The 19145-nt window shown below is 52.6% G+C and overlaps 1 protein-coding gene across 1 annotated transcript; it reads left to right on the top strand.

The window, feature by feature from the left end:
- The first annotated feature begins 391 nt into the window (after window positions 1–391).
- LRRC52 (leucine rich repeat containing 52) lies at window positions 392–10499 on the top strand. The gene is made up of 2 exons (XM_016214070.2): window positions 392–1013; window positions 10174–10499. The coding sequence occupies exons 1-2, from the start codon at window positions 392–394 to the stop codon at window positions 10497–10499; spliced, it is 948 nt and encodes a 315-aa protein (XP_016069556.2).
- The last annotated feature ends 8646 nt before the right edge of the window (window positions 10500–19145 follow it).

Below are 19145 nucleotides of genomic sequence, written 5' to 3'. Positions count from 1 at the left end.
GCAGGACCTCCTCCCTCAGCCCTGCAGTCTCCTGAGGCTGCTGACATCACAAAGGGGTCAATGGGCAACCTCATTGTCATGTGGCTGTCCCCTGGCTCTCCTTCACTTGCAAACGCAGGGCAAGGGTGAGACCTTTCAAAGCCGCCAAGCAGGCAGACTGCCAGCATCGTCTGGGAGCCAGCCACCGCCGGGTGGCAGGGAGGCGGCGGGGCACTGGGCCTCGCGTTTCAACTGCTGTTCGGTTCTCCTGTAATGGAAAATCGCTTAGCACGAAGCTAGAGAGTTACAGTTCTTTCCGCCTCCCCACCCGCCCTCGGTGGCTGCCTTCAGAGGGACAGCGCCGCCTGAGGGAAGTTGGAAGGAGAGAGCAGTTACACGGTGGCTTCCTACTATGTCCCCTGCTTCAGGCCCTGGGCCCAGGTGGTTACTCTTTTCCTTTGGAATGGGACTGGTATCGGGGTCCAAGTGTCCAAATAACTGTCAGTGTCAAGACCAGGAGGTGATCTGCACGGGGAAACAGTTGACGGAGTACCCCCCTGACATCCCCCTGAACACCCGGAGGCTCTACCTGAATGATAACAGCATCACCTTTTTGCCAGCGATGAATCTAGGGCTCCTCAGTGACCTTGTCTACTTGGACTGTCGGAACAACCTGATCAGCGAGGTGATGGATTACACCTTCATCGGGGTCTTCAAGCTCATCTACCTGGATCTCAGCTCCAACAACCTAACCTTGATCTCCCCGTACAGTTTCTCCATGCTCAGCAACCTGGTGCAGCTGAACCTCTCCAACAATCCTCGCCTGTTATCTCTGAACAAGTTCACCTTTGCCAACACCAGCTCTTTGAGGTACCTGGACCTCAGAAACACCGGCTTGCAGACCTTGGACCACAGTGCCTTCCAAAATCATCTAACACTGCAGACCCTGTATCTGAGTGGAAACCCCTGGAAATGCAACTGCTCCTTCCTGGACTTCACCATCTACTTAATCGTGTCCCACCTGAATCACCCAGGTGAGGGCGTGATGGGGGGGTGGGGGGGGTGGGAGTCTTGGGTTCCAGAAAATGGGAAGTCAAAGGATGGTCAAGATGGGAGGGACATCAGGGTGAGGCTGATTGAGAGCATTGTTACTGCTCTTCAGGATCTGCCCCTGGGTTGACGGGAAATGATAAGGCCCAGTGGGGAAGTTCTGGGAGAAGAATTCAAAGAGCTGAGCTCTAGTCCCAACCTCGTCACTTGCTCATTAGCTTCCCTCAGGAAAGTCACAATTTCTCTGAACCTCAGTTTCCCCATCCATAAAGTGGGGACAATAATATTACCAAACATAAGAGGTGTCCTGTCCACATAAAATGATGGGTGTGGAAATGAAAAGGGCCAGAGGACAAAGTGAGGAAGTAACACAGGGACACCGTGTTCCTCTGGGAAACTGTTTTAAGCTCAGTGACTGGTGTTTCCAGGACCTAAGTACATCCAGTCGTTCATGGGGAGTAGAAAATCCAAGAGTGTGATGTAAAGGAGGGAAAGTTTGATAGGCCCAGGGTGGGGCACATGAGCACCTGGATGGTGAGAGAGAGCGAGGGCGGGGGAGGGGAGAGGCTTTGATAAGAAAGCGCCTCTGTCTTTAAGATGCTAACCTGTAAGGCAGAAGAGGGTGGCCTGAATCGGGAGGTGGGCCACCAGTGCCCACCATGTCCCGCAGGGAGATGTCAATCTCACAGGCAGATTCTCGAGTCTCACACGGTCAGTTTCCAAGCCAGTTGCTGCCACTCTACCCACTGTCCCCACCCCCTGCCATGGCCCCTGGGCACCCCAGTGCCTCATCCCTCATCTTTCAGACAGGTATAAGAATAGAACCAGCCTACCTAGGGCTGTTGGAAGGGTGAAACGAGAACATTTGTGAACTACCATGCGCACTAAGCCAGGCACACCATAAGCATTCCGTAAATAAATGCTTGGCATATGTGGAAAGATCGAGTGTACTAAGAGACATCAGTCAGGTGGCCCCAGGACAAGCACTGGGCATCAGGAAGGCTCAGCACACCTGGCACTGAAGGACAGTGTACCTGTCTAGGAGATATGACCATAGAGATGCATGTGGGATACAGCTAGGATGTGGAAGGTGGACAGCAGGTCCCAGGGCTCTAATCCCTGAGAAAATGGGACACAGGAAATCTTGGAGGGAGCCAGGGGATTGGATAAGTGATGGGCACAGGAGTTCAGACCCTGCAGAACAAAACCTAAACCCAGATCAAGGCTTGGTCTCAGCCTGGGCCACGAGACTCAGGGCTCGCTTGGCCAGAGCAGCCAGGTGGCTATTGTTGAGCCTGGAACTGCAGCTTTACCTCAAGACGCCCCCACCTCCAGAAACAGCTGTGGCATGCAGGTGGCTCTCTAGGGAGGAGGGCAAGGAGGTCAGTCCCACTGTGGGGCAGACATGGCCCAGGAAGAAAGAATCACCTATTTGGTGTGATTTGGGATCTGGAGAGAACCGGGCAATAGTTTTGCCCCAATATCTCCCTATCTGCTGCTTTCCACTGGGCTCAAATTAGCCATTTGAGATTCACCCTTCTGGGTCCCAAAAAGGACTCTGATCTTGAAAAGGACCCTGCAAAAGTACATGAACTCCTGGCCAGAATGATACCAGTGCCCCTAAACCTTTATCAGTTCTCATACCAGAGGGAAGAGCCACGTCTTGGGAAATCCAATTAGCTGAGGTTATTCTGCAACACTGTGGAACCCTGAAGGAAGCCAAGGTCCAGGAAAGAAATGGAGAGGTCATGAAACAGGCACGAGGGCAACAATGTGTCTTTCCTAGGTCACATTCTGGCCAAGTTCGCCCCCCACAGGGCGGCTGCAGAGGGTGTCCCATTCACCGGGTTTCATGAAATGCTGCACTGAATAGGGCTGTCGGAATTTTGATACTATTTCCAAAGGTCTTACCTAAAGGATCCCCCCAATGATATAGTCACCAGATGCACCGAAAGCCACCCAGTTCTCCGCGTCCAGGGATTCCTGCCCAGCAAGCCCTGGTCAAGGCAGAGTTAACACAGACCAGAGTTCTGCTCCTTGTTGGCAGGGGCCAGCAAAGGGACAGCTCCCGGCCAGGGCTGTAATTTTCCAGTCCTCGGTGCTATTTGAAGGTGAGAGCGGCAATTGAGCTCGCCCCAGGACAGTGCTCCCTCACGGGACAGGGCCGGACACCTCTCAGGATGCTCTCAGACACACACGAGACTCTAAGTTCCTGGATGTGAGGACCTGGCCTCCCACATTCTCCCGCCACCCCAAGGTCTGGTCCAGCGCTGCCCAGCGGGGACCATCTAGATCCGAGCCATCCGATACAGTAGCCACACGGGGCCACTGAGCTCTGAGATCTGGCCAGAGCGACCGAGGAACTGAATTTTCCATTTTACTTCATTTCATCTAAGCAGACACAAGAAAGACCAGTGGCTGCCACACTGGTTGGGGCAACCTTTTAATACAGGATGCTTAAGCCCTGACCAGTGTGGGTCAGCGGTTAGAGCATCAGCCTGCACACTGAAGGGTCTTGGGTTTGAATCCCGGTCAAGGGCACATACCTGGGTTGCAGGTTCAATCCCCGGCCCTGGTCAGGGAGCGTGCCGGAGGCAGCCGATCAATGTGTCTCTCTCACATTGATTTCTCTCCCTCCCTCCCCACCTCTCTCCCTTCCACTCTCTAAAAACCAATGGAGGAAAAATCCTCAGGTGGGGATTAACAAAAAAATGTGTAAATTATTTTTAATGTTTTTATTGATTTTTAGAGAGAAAGGAAGGGTGAGAAAGAGATAGAAACATCGATGAGAGAGAAACATCGATCAGCTGCCGCCTGCACGCCTCCTACTGAGGATCAAGCCCACAGCCTGGGCATGTGCCCTGACGGGAATCGAACCAGTGACCTCTTGGTTCCTGGGTTGACACTCAACCATTGAGACACACCACAGACCACCCAACTCAAACACTGATTGTATGTTCACTATGTGGCCAAATTGTCCGGGAGCTCTGATCACAGAGGATGAAGTCACCAGCCCTGTCTCTAATAAGACAATCTAGGGATATAAGAGAGAGAGAATACAGCCAGAGAGCACTGTCCTGGTCCCAGCCATGCCCAGGTGTGATTGTGGGGGAGTCATTTTCCCCTTGAGTCTCGCTTGTCCTTGAGGGAAGGGTTAGGGTTAGATGCTCTCTAAGGCGCCTTCTAACTGGCAGTCCCAGGACCTAAACAGAAAGACAAGATGCACTTAGACAAAGTGAGAGAAAAGTGGTGGTCAGCACTCAGGGTCCCAGATGAGCCACGATGGGCACTGCCGAGGGGGATGTCCCTAGAGGGGAGGCTACGGTCACATGGTGAGGGGGTGTGACTAAGAAGCAGGCAGCCTCTGAGTCTGTCCCTCCCCAGTTCCCATCTTCAGCGCCTCTACTTGACTAGAACACCACCTCCACCCGCCCCTCCTGACTCAGTGCCTGAGACTTTCCAATCCCAGGCCTGGGCTGCAGAACCAGTGGTTCTCAAACTCTAATGAGCCAGGAACCCCAGGCCCAGAGATTGACTTAGGGAGCTGTGGGCGCAGGCGTGCCTTGGGCCACAGCCTGAGAACGCTGTGACGACAGCCTGTGCTAGACCACCTGCTCCAGCCTGGCCTGCGCTGGGCGTCGGTGGTTGTGATGCTCTGAATTGTGTGCCTCATGGGCATTTGCGATGTGACGGGAAACAGTGAGAAGTCGGAAAGGGGCAGGTGCTTGGGGTGGGAGTGGGGGTGGCTTCAGGACACAGGGTCCCTGTGTGTCGGATCTTCCATTACAGCCCTCGGGCAGTCCTGCTGGTCCCTGGGGTCTGGGCAGCAGTGCCACGCAGGCCGGGACAGAGCCACTCAGGGACGCAGATGGGAGCAGATGGGCTCGGGGAGCAGATGGGCTCGGGCCTGTGCTGCTTCGGGTCCAAGTCATTTGAGGGTGTTCTGGGCAGAGAACACCTTAGTTTTGTTCTGTGGCGGTTTCACCCTGTGTTCAGGCTGCTGTCGTTGGACAACAGCCCCATTTCAACCCGCCAAGCAGAAGGTCACCCACATCCTGCCAAACTTAGGTCTCCAGGATGAATTCGGGTTCTCGCACTCTTCCGCTGGCGAGCCCCTCCGTCAGGGAAACTGCAGCACAGATGAGAGGCCAAAAGCAGGATGGCTGGGAGCAGACATTTCCCAGCTGGCGAGTGCCCGCCAGCACCCCCAGCCTCCTCACAGACACCCAGCCTGGCTCCCTCCAGCCAGGGAGCAGTCCCAGGAGTGCGTGAGGGGCTGGAAAGAACAGCTGTGTCAGTGACCCTAAACCATCCAGAAAATCCAGAAAGTGATGGTGGGACAAGCATGTGCGGTTCAGGGAGAGTCCTGGGGATTCTCACTAACTCAGGCCAGGAGGGATCCCTGAGAGTCAGAGATCTAGGTTCTCTGGAGCTCAGAAATGCCAGCCTCTAGGCACGGCCCCTCGGGCAGCAGTGAGTGGTCGGCCAAAACAGCCAGCCTGGGCTTCCTCATCTCTAGCCCTAGGAGCTCCCAACCAGGAGGTGGTCCAGCAACATGTGGAAGCCACTGGAAAGAGATGGGACCAGCCATGCAGGGCTCTGGGTGATTTTCTGGGGAACATGCAATGTATTCTGAATCACGGTCCCTTCTACAGAGCAAGGGAAGAAGCGGTTCCTCTCAAAACCACTGGGTTCAGGCTGGATTTCTGAAAGGGAGGCTTCCTGGGCGCCTGACCGAACAGGTGTGGCTCTGGGCCCCAGAATCTCTTGCCCCTCCAAGAATCTGTTTCTGGCCATGGTTTTTCCACCTGAGGGCAACGTATTATGTGTGGAAATAAATAAGGAGGTAGGTTATGTTTCATTAGGAACTATTTGCAGGAAGAATTTAAACATTAATGACAACTGTAATTACACCTGGGAGCTTTAACTGGGGTGAATGCCCTGGACCCATGGAATGGAGCAGGGGAAGGGACTGCATGGGGCCACATCACCTGTGTGTGATGTGATTGAAGCCCCTGAGTCGTGCAGCACACAGTATACACAACAGTACCTAGCAGCTCTTCGTCAGAGGCAAGGAGGCAAGCAAGCCAGAGAGGGAACAACTTACAAACATGTATTCACTCTGTAGCATGGGAATCATTCAAAGCACCGGTGGGGTGGCCAAGAGTAGAGGTTAGTGTTGTAAAGCTCACTAGCACATATCTGGCACTCCAGAGCCAGCAGGTGAGTCTTTACTCTCTGAAGTCATCATTCCACACTAGGAAAAGGGTGGGTAATAATTAACAAGCTAAAGAAAAGGAAGTGACATAATAAAATAGAAGGCAACAAATAGAAGGAAAGGGGCATAAAGACGGGTGAACAGAAACGGTTAATCGAGATGTATTGGTCTAACATGAAAGGTTAATGGGCTGATTAAAACACAAGGTTTGCTAGACTGGATGAAAAATGAAACCCAGCTCATGCTGCTTAGAAACATATACTTTAAATATGTAGCAACGTAAAAGGATTAAAAGTAAAAGGATGGGAAAAGATGTACAATTTGAACCCCAGCCTGAAGAAATTCAATATGGCCTCCTAATGTCATCCAACGAAATAGATTTTAAGGCAAGAAGCACCACTTGACATAAGAAAAGGCTCAGTGAGAAAAGGGTAAATGTCCCAGGGAGAGGTGACAGTTATAACTTCTTACGCATCTGATAACTTCGCTTGAAAAGACGTAAAGCAAAACTAGACAGAACCATATGGAGAGGTAGACAAATGCACACCCTTAAGTGGTGACTGACACATTTCCCTCAATAACAAATAGAAATCTAATAGACTAATAGTAACTAAAAGACAGTAGTTCTGAACAAGTCAATGAAGTCAATAAAAAGTCAAAAAAGATCAAAAGTCAATGAAGATATAAAAGAGCTCTATAAATCCACAACCTAATTGACATCCGTGCAGCAATGTACCCAACAAAGACAGAACACACATTAGTTCAGGACACATGCCAAATTTACTAAAACTGACTTTACGCTCAGCCATAAAGCAAATTCTCAATAAATGTCTTAGGCTTGAAATCATAGAGAGCATGTCTCTGACAGCAGTAGAATTAAACTAGAATTCAATAATAAGAATATTACCATCGAATCCCCAAATATTTAAAAATTAACTAATTCTTTCAATGAATGATAGCTCTTATTAACAGGAGGGATAATGACTGGACATGGATTACGTGCGTTAAAGTCAGCCTCATAGGGTAGACAAAAATGCACCCTCTCCTGGTAAATAACCACCAAGCCAGGTAGCACCTGACAGGGACAATCAGGATTATAAGAAGAAATGCTACAGACGGGTTCAGCGTGGGGACTGTCACATGTCCTCTGAGCAAGGGGATGGGGTTGGAGAAGAGAGCCTGGAAAGATGCATTTTTTTAAAAAATATGTCTTTATTGATTTCAGAGAGAGGAAGGGAGAGAGAGAGATAGAAACATCAATGATGAGTCATTGATCGGCTGCCTCCTGCACCGCCCCTGCTGGGATCAAGTCCAAAACCCAGGCATGTGCCCTGACCAGGAATCCAACCAGGATCTTCTGGATCCTAAGTTGATGCTCAACCATTGAGCCACACTGGCCAGGCAGACCATGGAGGACAGAAGGAATTGACCATGAGAAATTGGGGGGTGGGGACACTGGATGCAGAAGGAGCAGCTACAGGAGGGTGCTGATGTGACTGGAGCTGGCATGCTGAGAAGTCAAGTGGGGAAGGTCCAGGGGCAAGGGCACTGGGCTCCGAAGGCCAGGCCAGGCTGCCCGGAGGTTACCCTGAGGCCCGCAGGAGGGGAGGAGGGTTCTGAGCCAGAGCACCCTGGGAAGAGCTGTGCTTGCAGAAGGGAAATCCCCAGGCATGAGGGGAATGCACCAGAGCTGGGGAACAGGAATGGTGGGCACAGGGGGCTACTGGGAGGGACAGCTGGCACCTCGCAGTGACAGGGAATAGGGAGGGAGAGAAAAAATCGATAGAAAAACCCAGGCCCTTCCCCCAGAACCACCCACGCCCCTCACTTAAGAGCAGCCTAACAATCATGAAAATCGCTGCCTAATTGCTCCTTTCAAGGTAATGCTCCAAAATGTGGAAATGAGTGTTTAATGTTTAGTCTCCTCTCTCCACCCAAGTCCCAATTTGAAAGCCAAATCTTTTAAAAAATAGAAAGAAAAATACCCCCCAGACACACCCAGACCCTCTGCATCCCCGTTTCCTTTCCCAGGAGCATCTGTTTTGCATGTTCCAGGCAGCATCCTCTCCTGCGAGACTTCCTGAGGAGTTGCCAGGAGCCTCCACTGCTCCTAATCCCCCCACCCTCGGGCCTCCTGGCCAAAACCTCGGAGCTCCGGAACCAGGCTGAATGAGAGACCTAGAGGGTCACTGTGTCCCTGCCCCTGACAGCAACCCGGAGAGAGGCCCAAGGCCGCTGCTCCTTCCCTCTCCTGAGAGCTCCAAGGGCCACTGTCCACACTCAGTCGAGAGGACCTTCTTCCTCTCCTCCCTTCCGTCACAAACCAAGGATGCCACAAACCTCTGTGCTGGCATCTCCTCCAAGAGGCATCCTCCCAGCATCACTCACTGGAGACTGCCCTCCTGGAGGTGACACACAGTGTCCCTGGAGGTGCTCGGACCCAGAGGCCAGGTGCCAGAAGAGTGTCCAGCTTGGGCAGGACTTGGAGAGCCTTGACCTGGCCAGCTCTTTCCAGCCACCCAAGCCAACTGCTGGCTTCCCATCAGCTCGCGTCAGTGTTCCTTTCTCTCCCCAGCTCCTCGCTCTAATATACATAGATACCCCTCACTTCCTCACATGGTCTGGACTTTCTACCCAAAGTTTAAGGGAAGCTTCTCTCCGCACCAGCCTCTGTGTGTATATGTCCCACTTCTGCAACACATGTTGGGATAGCTCAGTGGGGTTTTCTCCGTCTCTGTCTCCTGCCTGGATCCTGCAGGGTATCTAGAACCTTCAAGATATGAAATCACTCTGAGCCTGTTCCCTTCCACATAAAGCAAGGACAACGTTCTGTGTGTAGGGTTCTAAGAATCAAGGAGAGAGCATTTGCGTATCACTTAGCATGTTGTCACAACTTGGTGGATCTTAGCTGCTATTACGGTTTTGAGCACGGCTAATTCAAGCCCTGGTCTTGACCCTCAGTGTAAGTGCCTTGGCATGATGTCTGCAGGATCCATTCAGCAGCTTGACTCCCCACCCCCGCCAACCCCAGCAGTTCATCCCAGCCACGAGTCTGAGAAGAGTGTCATTCTCTGCCCATCTAAGATGAGACCATGGGATTCAGAGAGAATCGAGTATCCTGCCAATGTGTACAAAATCAGCACATGACAGTCTGGACTTGAACCCTGTACTGTCTGGCTCCAGAACCTTTTTTTTTTTTCTGTTATATTCTGAAGTCCACAGGGCTTGATAGAGGAGGTGCTCAGAGAAGGAGCCAGGCGACTGACTCAGCTGCTAGAAAGGACTGAAGACATGTGTGGATCATGTGACCAGCCAGGGATGCTTCCCCAAAAGGCTCCTTCCACACCACCTTGGTGTCCCCTGGTTGGCGGTGGGGGTGCACAGGGAACACACAGTTGGCATTTCCAAGGAATCTGGTCCATCCAGAGAGTTTGAGACATGGGTGTGATGCCCTTAGGTGGCCTTCGTGGTCCCTGGCTGGGCTCAGGCACAGGTATAGGGAAAGAGACAGGTGGGGGTCAGTCACCAGGAGGGGGAGAGGGAGGGAGATGGCGAACATCGGTGGTGGGCTGTGGAGTGTCCGTGGCGCTCTGGCTAAGTTTCCAAAACCTCCCGCTCCTGTTGTGATCTCTCATTCCTTGAGGACCCTTCAGAAGCAAACCTGTTTTCCGGAGGTGACTAAAAGAAGCTAAACCAGAGCAAGAAGCAGTCCTGGCCTCCATGTTTCTCAGATCACCTGGGGGCTCGTGAAGACCCAGGTCCTGACTGGGCTGGGGTGGGGCCTGAGATGCTGCGCTTCTGACGTCCAGGTGATGCCCACAGGCCACGCCTTGAGAAGCCAGGGTCAGACGGCCTCTCTAGGTGCCCTTGGGCCCAGGGCTGGGAGTTCCGCCGTTCACCGCCTGCCTGCTGTGTCTTTCCTCTAGATGAGCAAAATGCCACATGCGCGGAGCCCACGGAGCTGGCCGGCTGGCCCGTCACGCAGGTGGGGAACCCGCTGCGGTACATGTGCATCACCCACCTGGACCGCCAGGACTACATCTTCCTGCTGCTCATCGGCTTCTGCATCTTCTCGGCGGGCACGGTGGCCGCCTGGCTCACGGGCATGTGCGCCGTGGTCTACCAGAGCGCCCGGCGCAAGGCCAGCGAGGCGGAGGACGACGACGAGCCCGGGCAGCGGCTGGAGGGCAGCGGGCGGGTTTTCCGGAGCAGGTCGGAGCTGGGCCAGGACGGTTTCCCGCAGCTGATTTAGAGACCGCGGGGCAGCCTCCCCAGGCCCCCCCTCGCTCTCCCGCCCTCCCCACTCCCTCACAGCTGTCAGGGCCTGGAGCCTTCTAGCAAAATAAAAGTTTTGGCGTCTGGTTCACAGGCTGGTCCCTTCCCGCCAGCCGCCCGAGGGCACCCCTGTGGGCTCAGCAGGCCGGCAGGCAGAGCCCGGAGAGGCCGGGGCAGCAGCCGGGGCAGCAGCCGGGGCTGAGGGAGCCACCCAAGGCAGGCAGGCACGCTTAACACCTACTCCCCGCCACTAGGTGCTGGAGGGGGGACTGGGAATGCAGGTGACGGGTCCTCCAAGAGCAAACAACTGGGGGGAACACGAGTAAAATTAATCAAATGGAGAAAAATACCAGACCCAGAGACAAGCGCTGCAGCTAATGGAATTTGCCCGAGGGCCGTCTGCACGCTCCCACTCCTGATGTCACGGTGGTCCCATGGCATTCACAGTAGTCACAGTGACAGAGTGAGGCCTGGGCAGTTTCCACACCTGATGAGGCCGCCCAAGCAGTCAGCAGCAAAGCCTCCCAAAGTCCACGCTCCTTCTTTCACAGGAAGCTGCCCCCCACCCTGGAGATGTCTAGTGACATAACCAACAGCTGGTTATGTGAGCCTTGGACAGAACAAAGGAGTGTGGCCCCCACTCGCCCAGTCCTTAGCAGGTGCCAGCATCAGACCCAGTTCACACACATGTTGTCACTGGGTTCACCCTCACCAACCAGGTCAGGTGGTCTTTGTTAGCCTTTTTTACCTGAAGCTCAGAGAGGCTAAGTAAACAGCTCAGGGTCACACAGTTGATAGGAGATAGAACAGGCGTGGAACCCCAGGCTGCCTGCCCCCCAAACCTGTGCTCTGTGCGCCAAGAATAGCTGTTTTTCCTGATGTGCTAAACAGAGTGGCCAAGTACACACAATGTGGTCCAGCTCTCAGGCTGGCCTGTCGTTAGAGCTGGAATCGAGAGTTCAAGGGACAGAAGAGAATAGACATCGTATTAGAGAGAGAAGGGAGCCAGGCTTTGTAGGGCCTTAGATATAGCTGTTACTCAGGGCTAGGACAGGCTATGCTGCAGCAGCAAGTAAACCCAAAGTTTCATTGGCTCAGCACAGCAAAGACTTACCTCTCACAGGCATGGAGCCCCTTGCGGGGAGGGCAGCCCTCCTCCCTCCTGTAGCTCCAGCTCCTGGACCATAGCCCTGGGAGGTCCTCTGCAGAGGAGAGGAGATGTCACAGGCCCATAACTCCTAACTGCCTGGGCTTGAAAATGACACATGTCAGTTGCACTCACATTTCTCATGGCCTCAACCTTACAGCCAGCAGATATGTCTGAGCACCAGAAAGACTAAGTATGGGGGCCTGAACTTTCCCCTGTGGACCCCACACTGGAGAGTTCTGGGCATGAGAAGTATGTAGTCCTATCTGTGCTTTAGAAAGCTCACTGTGGCTGTCGGGGCCAGCAGTGCTGCAGTGCTCTGGGGGGGCAAGAGGGGGCAGTGCAGGACAGTGGGAGCAGAGAGAAGTAGATGAATTTCAGCGTTCCATGGGAGGGACAGTGGGCACAATTCCATGAGAGAGGGTAGGGGAGGTGGGGAAGAAGGGAAACTAAGGAGAGCGCCCATGCTCTGACTCGGACATCCAGGCCATGGAAGCATAGTCACTGAGGCAGGGACACCTGTGCGAGCTGCTGTCAAAACTAGCACAATAATGAAACACAGGGCGCAGGAAGGGGCACAGGAAGAAGGCATGGGGGTGGGGGGGGGTAGCTTCTCTGCCTAGAAAGTCCTCAGACAGCACCTAAAATGGAGAGACCATCTTGGAACAAGACAAGCATGTTCTTTTTTTTTTTTAATTTATCTTTATTGTTGAAAGTATTACAGGTGTCCCATTTTCCCCCTCAATTGACCCCCTCCACCTCACTCCCACCCCCTCCCCAGGCCTTTACCCCGTTATTGTCTGTGTCCATGGGTTATGCATATATGCATACAACTTCTTTGGTTAATCTCCTCCCACCCCCCTTCCCTCTTCCCTCTGAGATACAACTGTCTGTTGCATGCTTCAATGTCTTTGGGTCTATTTTGTTTGTCAGGGTCTTTTGTTCATTAGCTTCTTGTTAAAGAAGACCCTTCAACATTTCATGTAGTACTGGCTTGGTGGTGATGAGCTCCTTTAGCCTTTTCTTATCTGTGAAGCTCTTTATATGGCCTTCAGTTCTAAATGATAGCTTTGCTGGGTAGAGTAATCTTGGTTGTAGGTTCTTGCTTTTCATCACTTTGAATATTTCTTGCCATTCCCTTCCGGCCTGCAAGATTTCTGTTGAGAAATCAGCTGACAGCCTTATGGGAGCTCCCTTGTAAGTAGCTAATTGCTTTTCTCTTGCTGCTTTTAAGATTCTCTCTTTGTGTTCAACCTTTGGTATATTAATTATGATGTGTCTTGCTGTGGGCCTCTTTGGGTTCCTCTTGTTTGGGACCTGTGCTTCCTGAACTTATAAGTCTATTTCTTTCCCCAGGTAGGGGAAGTTTTCTGTCATTATTTTTTCAAATAGATTTTCATTTCTTGCTCTCTTTCCTCACCTTCTGGCACCCCCATACTGCAAATGTTGGGCCACTTGAAGTTGTCCCAGAGGCTCCTTATACTATCTTCATATTTCTGGATTCTTTTCTTTTTGCTCTTCTGGTTGGGTGTTTTTTGTTTCCTCATGTTCCAAATTGCTGATTTGATTCTCAGAGTCCTCTACTCTACTGTTAACTCCCTGTAAATTATTCTTCATTTCAGTTCGTGTAGCCTTCATTTCAAATTGGTACTTTATTATGCCATTGGTGGTCTCAGTTGTTTTTGTAATACTCTTACTAATATGCCTGAGCATCCTTATAAACAAAATTCTGAATTCTGTATCTCTTAGCTTGCTTGGATCTATTTCATTTAGTTCCTCTTCTAGAGATTTCTTCTGTTCTTTCCTTTGTGACATGTTTCTTTGCCTCCACATTTTGGCTGCTTCCAGGTGTTTGTTTCTATGTATTAGGTAGAGCTGCTATGTCTCCTGGAATTTGTAGAGTGGCTTTGTGTAGTAGGCGTCCTGTAAGGCCCAGGGGCTCAGCCTCTTTAGTCACCTGAGCTGGGCCTTATAGGTGCTCCCTTGTGTGGGCTGTGTGCACTGTCCTGTTGTAGTTGAGCTTTGGTTGCTATTGGCATCACTGGGAGGAACTGGCCCCCCAGGCCAACCAGCTGTGAGGACCAGCTGCAGCTACAGCCAAAGAGCTGCTGTACTGAAGACACCCCTATGAAGCAGGATTTACTTCAGTGGAGCTTTGGTGATCATCGTGTCTGCCCCTTGAGTGTGTCACTCGTGGATGTGTTAGCGTTGTAGTCCAGCGTGGTCGAAGCTGCCCACTGGGTGCACTGTCTCTGGGGCCTCCCAGGAGATGCAGAGTCAACCTCTGCCTGTGCCTTTCCCAGGGCCACCCAGCATGAGCTACACAGCAATCTGTAGATGGCTGCTATTTGTGCTGGGCTTGGAGGTGTCCAGGAGAGGCCAAGCTGTGAACGAATGCAGGCTGCCGCTACTGCCAGGCCTGGGGCCGCTTATTGAGAAGTATGGAGTACGCTGAGCCAGTTGCTGCCTGTTTGAGAGATTTTAGGAAAGTCCTAAGCACAGAAAAGCCCTGGAAATGGCCTGGATGAGCTGCAGGTGGGGAGGGGCGGGGCCTCCGGGAATCACGGGGCGGGGCCAAAGGTGTGAGTCAGGTGCTGGCGACTCAAACATGGCGCCTGCCTGCCGGCTGTGCGGGGAGGACTCGCCAAAGGAGCCACGGCCTCCGCCAGCCCTTCTGCCTGGGAGGAAGCCGCCCTCCACCTTCCGCCCAGATCTCAGGCAGGTTAGTTCCTCCCGAGTGTCCTGAGTCCTCTCAGGCTGCTCCCGGCACTGGGCTCAGAGGGAGCGTCCGAGTGAGTCCTGCCGGGCCCTTCATGAGGAGCTGCTGGGGCTCCCGCAGTCTCCGCAACCCTCAGCGACAGTCCCCGCTGGTTTCACAGCCCGGAGTTGTGGGGACGTCTCTTCCCGGCCCTGGAGCCCTGGACTGGGGGCCCAATGTGGGGCTGGGACCCCTCGCTCCTCCAGGAAACCTCTGCCGCCTAGATGCCCTCCTAGGTTTACCCCGCGGCACCGGGTGTGGGCCCGCGGCCCATCTCTGAGAATCAGCCCCGATCCACCCGCGTCTCCGCCCCTCCTCCCGGTCTCGGTGCTTCTTCAGTTCCCTCCTTGTCGGGCTTCTGTGCAGCCAGGTTTCAGGAGGCTCTGGGTGACGGTGGTTCTGTATTTTAGTTGTGACTCTGACGTGGCTGTGGGAGGCAGCCGGTACGCCGTTACCTGCGCCGCCATCTTGTTGTCTCCAGCACGAGCATGTTCTTGAGCGATGTCCAAAAACTCAGCCAGACTTTCAAGCGTCCAGCTCTGGGGAGGGGAAAACCGGGAAGGGGAGAGAATATGGCATCTCTTGCAAGAAATTTTGTGGGTCTAGAGCTCTTTAAATAAACCGTGTGTGTATTTGATAAAAATTACAGTGGTGTGCGTTTTCTCAAGAAAACACTGGCTGGTCTAGGGTGTTGCCACCTTCCAGAAGTGTCTGTAAGCACCTTGCACAGAGGGGCGGCTCCTGTGCTCCAGGGCAGTCACCCGCGAGGGGCCGGCCCTTCTCGCCACTGTGAGTCCTCATTTGCGCCCTGGCCAGGAGCTGAGTCCCACAGAGACCCGAGAGGGCTTCCTAGTGGAGACCACGTCTGGTGGCGACGCTGGAAAGTCAGGGATGTCACGGAGGACAGAGCACTTCCGCAGACAGTAAGGGGACTCGGGGCAGGACAGAGAGAACAGGGTGCTCCAGGCCGGGAGCCAGACCGAAGTGACCTGGGACCCGGGCAGGTCAGACAGGTAGCTGATGAAACTGCCTGGGGTGGTGTTTCACAAAACGAGGCCTGTGGGCACCTGTGTCGAGGTCCTCAGAGCGGGTGGGGCCATGCTCTGCGTTTTAATATGTTCTCTGGGTGATTAGCACTAAAATTTCCAAAACACCGGTCAAGCCTGAGGAGCTACAGTCCCGAAGTAAAGCAATAACACTGGACAGGGAGGAGGAATGGTCTGCACACCCAGACCCCAGGGATGCCAGGGTCTCTTGGGTCCAGAGCAGGTGGCCCAACTGCCGGAGGGGAAGGGGGACCAGCCCAGCAGCCCCTGCTCACCACCTGTGGCCATTCCTGCCTCACTGCAAGGGCCCACTTCACAGGACATGGTGGGAAGATACCAGCTTCTAGGCTCAGCTTCTAGGCTTTTTTTTTTTTAATATATCTTTATTGATTTCAGAGAGAGGAAAGGAGAGAGAGGGGGAGGGAAAACATCAATGATGAGACAGTCACTGATCGGCTGCCTCCTGCACATCCCCAACTGAGGATCAAGCCAGCAACCTGGGCATGTGCCCTGACCGAGAATCGAACCCCAGTCACCTGGATCCGAGGTCGGCACTCAACCGCTGAGCCACACCAGGCCGGGCTAGGCTCAGCTTTTCCATGTCAGAGACCAAGCAGTTTGACTCTGTTACCCAAAGGCCACCTCAGACCTAACCTTCTGACAACAACTCTGGAAGTTTTTCCGAATATACAAGGAATCAAAAAGAAAAACGCAAGAACCCTGATAGAAAAGTTGGCCAAGGACATGAATGGGCAATTTATAAGAGAAGAAACCCAAAAACCCAACAAGCATAGAAACAGGTACTCACGCTCATTGGTAATCAGAGAAATGAAAATCAAAACAACAGTCACTGTATACTTATGAGATTGGCAAAAAATTAAAAGCTGGAGAGTGTCGTATGCTGGCAAGGGTGCCTTGGGGCACTGTGGAGGGACGCGCACAGCCAGCCCCAGAGCAATCTAGCAGGATGTACGGCACATCAAGCGAGCGCCTGCCCTACCACCCAGCAAGCCCAGCTCTCCAGGGTGTATCGCCCGGACGTGATCGCATGGGTCCATAATGGAACACACATGGGGACTCACCACAGTCTTCCGCATAGTGACAGGGGTGTTGGAAGAGGGGGGAAAATTTATAGAGTGCTAGGGAACCATTACAAGCAATTGACTAGAAGGACGCCTAGCAACATGGATGGATCACAAAAACACAATGTTGAGTGGGAAAAGAGGGAGAGAGAAATGAGAACCAGCTAGGCCACTCAAAGCCCAGAAACCACATAGTAAAAGCCAAATCCTTACAATGCCCCACAAGGCCCTTAGAGATCTGCCTCCCCCTCCCCCACCACTCCCTTTATCTCACTGACATCATCTGCCAGGATCCCCACCACTCACTGGGCTCCAGCCACACTGGCCCCCCCACTGTTGCTAACACACGCTGGGCACTGCAGCAGAGCCTTCGCATGGGCTGTTCCCTCTGCCTGGAATTACAAGCCCTCAAAATCCCCTGTGCGCACACACACGCACACGTGCACACATATGCACACTTACACATACATGCACGGTCTCCCTTATCTGCTCTACTGTGACCTCAGACAAGAATCGAATGTAACAGTAAACTGAACAGTAGTCTAAAAGGTAAGAAGTGCCACCTCCCCACCTTCGCCACCAGGATTGAAGCTCTGAGAGGGCAGGAGTCTGTCACTCATGTCACCTCAGCACCCAGAACAAAGCCTACCACAGCCGAGGCACGCCACACATTGACGCTGACGAAATGATGCTTGCCACACCACACCACGCCACTTACATATTTATAAAATCCACTTTTAAACCCATTAAATGAATGGTGAGTGGGAATGAGGGTAAAGGGGATTAAGTAAGAGAAGCGCTTATAGGGGACATGATGCGAAGGTGCCACCAGTGGGGAACAGTAACTGCACCTTGCGGACGTGAATTAACAGGGGGTGACAGGGAAGCAATGTCTGAACAGGCTGGCAAAGCCCCGGCTGTGGCCAGGACCCTCCGCTCGGTCCGCACAGCTGCTGTCTCTGCGATTTCAGGGTTGCCCCAGGGCTGAGGACACCTCATGGGGACAGTGTACTCGCTTCCTCCAACACTGGGCCCACCCGAGCAGGAGAGGCCTGGCTTCCCCGCGGAACACGACCTCGTGTCGTTAGAATGACTTCCCGCCCGCAGTCTTTCCACAACTCGAAAGGTGCTACTGTCCTGCTGTATGGAAGGAAAGCCATGGTTTCCAAAGGTTGCCTGTTGCCCCATTTCCCCGGGCTGGGCCTGGCAGGACTGAGATGGTCAGCAACCAGGCCTTCCTGATGCTATGGTTCGTGTTTTCTCTACCAACTTGGTCTCCCTCTCTATCCGGAGAAAAAGAATGCCATGTTAGGGAAATTAGCAAAATTAATTTTTCCAAATTTGATTTAGCACAATTCTGCCATCACCCCTTTCCTGTTGCTAACCGGTGTTCATCTCTAGGATTTTAATTCAAAACCTGTGGATTTGATCCAGGCCATCTAAACACTCCTGTTAGAAAATAAGGCCAAGCAAATCACCTATTACTATTAAGACCGTAAAAGGATTATCGGTTCTTCGCAGCAGCCAGACGGTGGAGACAAGAGCTGGTGATCAGCTCCGGCGGCGATGGCTCTGATGCTGCTGAGGGTCAGGGAGGAATCAAGAATGGGGGCTGGGGGCAGTCCGAAGGCTCAGCGATTGATCAGGTCAGAGTAGGGAAGGGTGCAGGCTAGTGGCTTTCTTAGGCAGGCCCATTATTTAGGCCAAGAGATTCACATTTAAGAACAGCACAACATTTTTTTTAATTTTTAAAAAGAACAACCCAGTATTAATATAAAACAAAACATAATTTGGCTCAACATATTGGTATATTTGTAAAGCGCCTTAACATATCCTCTGCAGAAGGCACTGTACCACAGTTTGCTTTTATATTGTATTGTGTGTATAGTTTCTGTATTGAAATGAAATCAACACAGCACTATGGTTTTATAAAAATAATGCTCTTCAGGAAAAGGAATTAGAGCCTTGCAAAGTGACGAAACTGTCTGCATATTTTTTAATCCTTACCCGAGGATATTTTTCCCATTGCTTTTCAGAGAGAGAGGAAGGGACAGAGAGAGAGACATCGATATGGGAGAGACAATCAATTGGTTGCCCACCACATGAGCCCTGTCCGGGGCCAAGGACTGAGCCTGCAAATGAGATGCATGCTCTTGGCCAGAATCGAACCCAGGACCCTCTAACCGCGGGGCTAACACTCTAACTGCTGAGCAAAACAGGCCAGGGCCGTTTGCATACTTTTGAATGTAGTAGATCTAAATATTCAGCCTGCATGTTTAATGAATCTATCAGTCTTTTCCAAATCATTTTATCTAATTGTAACATTTGCTGGGGTAATTTTTTTTAAAAGCAAAATTCAAATCTTTAAAAAAAAAAAAAAATCCAATTTGGGTCTCCTTGGATGTCACCTAAGTGCCTGCGAGCTCACCGCCAGCCAGCAGAGGGGGTGGGAAGTGGCCTGGTCCTCTGGCCTGGCCTCGCTGAAGCAGCGCGTGGCTCTAAGCTGCGCCTCCGCTGAGCTCCACTGAGCTGGTGGTGCCGCGCCCGTGGCAGGAACCCCGGGCCCTCCGAACAGCAGCCCCAAGGAAGG

This window comes from Miniopterus natalensis, chromosome 19, assembly GCF_054644295.1.
Source record: "Miniopterus natalensis isolate mMinNat1 chromosome 19, mMinNat1.hap1, whole genome shotgun sequence".
In the NCBI taxonomy this organism is placed as follows: domain Eukaryota; kingdom Metazoa; phylum Chordata; class Mammalia; order Chiroptera; family Miniopteridae; genus Miniopterus; species Miniopterus natalensis.
The sequence above is the reverse complement of the archived record's forward strand: the minus strand, read 5'-3'. Positions and strand labels throughout refer to the sequence as shown.

What these genes read in the sequence shown, in the direction of transcription:
- LRRC52 (XM_016214070.2), top strand. Translation starts at nt 392, where the DNA reads ATGTCCCCTGCTTCAGGCCCTGGGCCCAGGTGGTTACTCTTTTCCTTT. An exon ending in GTCCCACCTGAATCACCCAG is followed by an intron (nt 1,014 to 10,173) that starts GTGAGGGCGTGA and finishes TCTTTCCTCTAG; the next exon opens with ATGAGCAAAATGCCACATGC.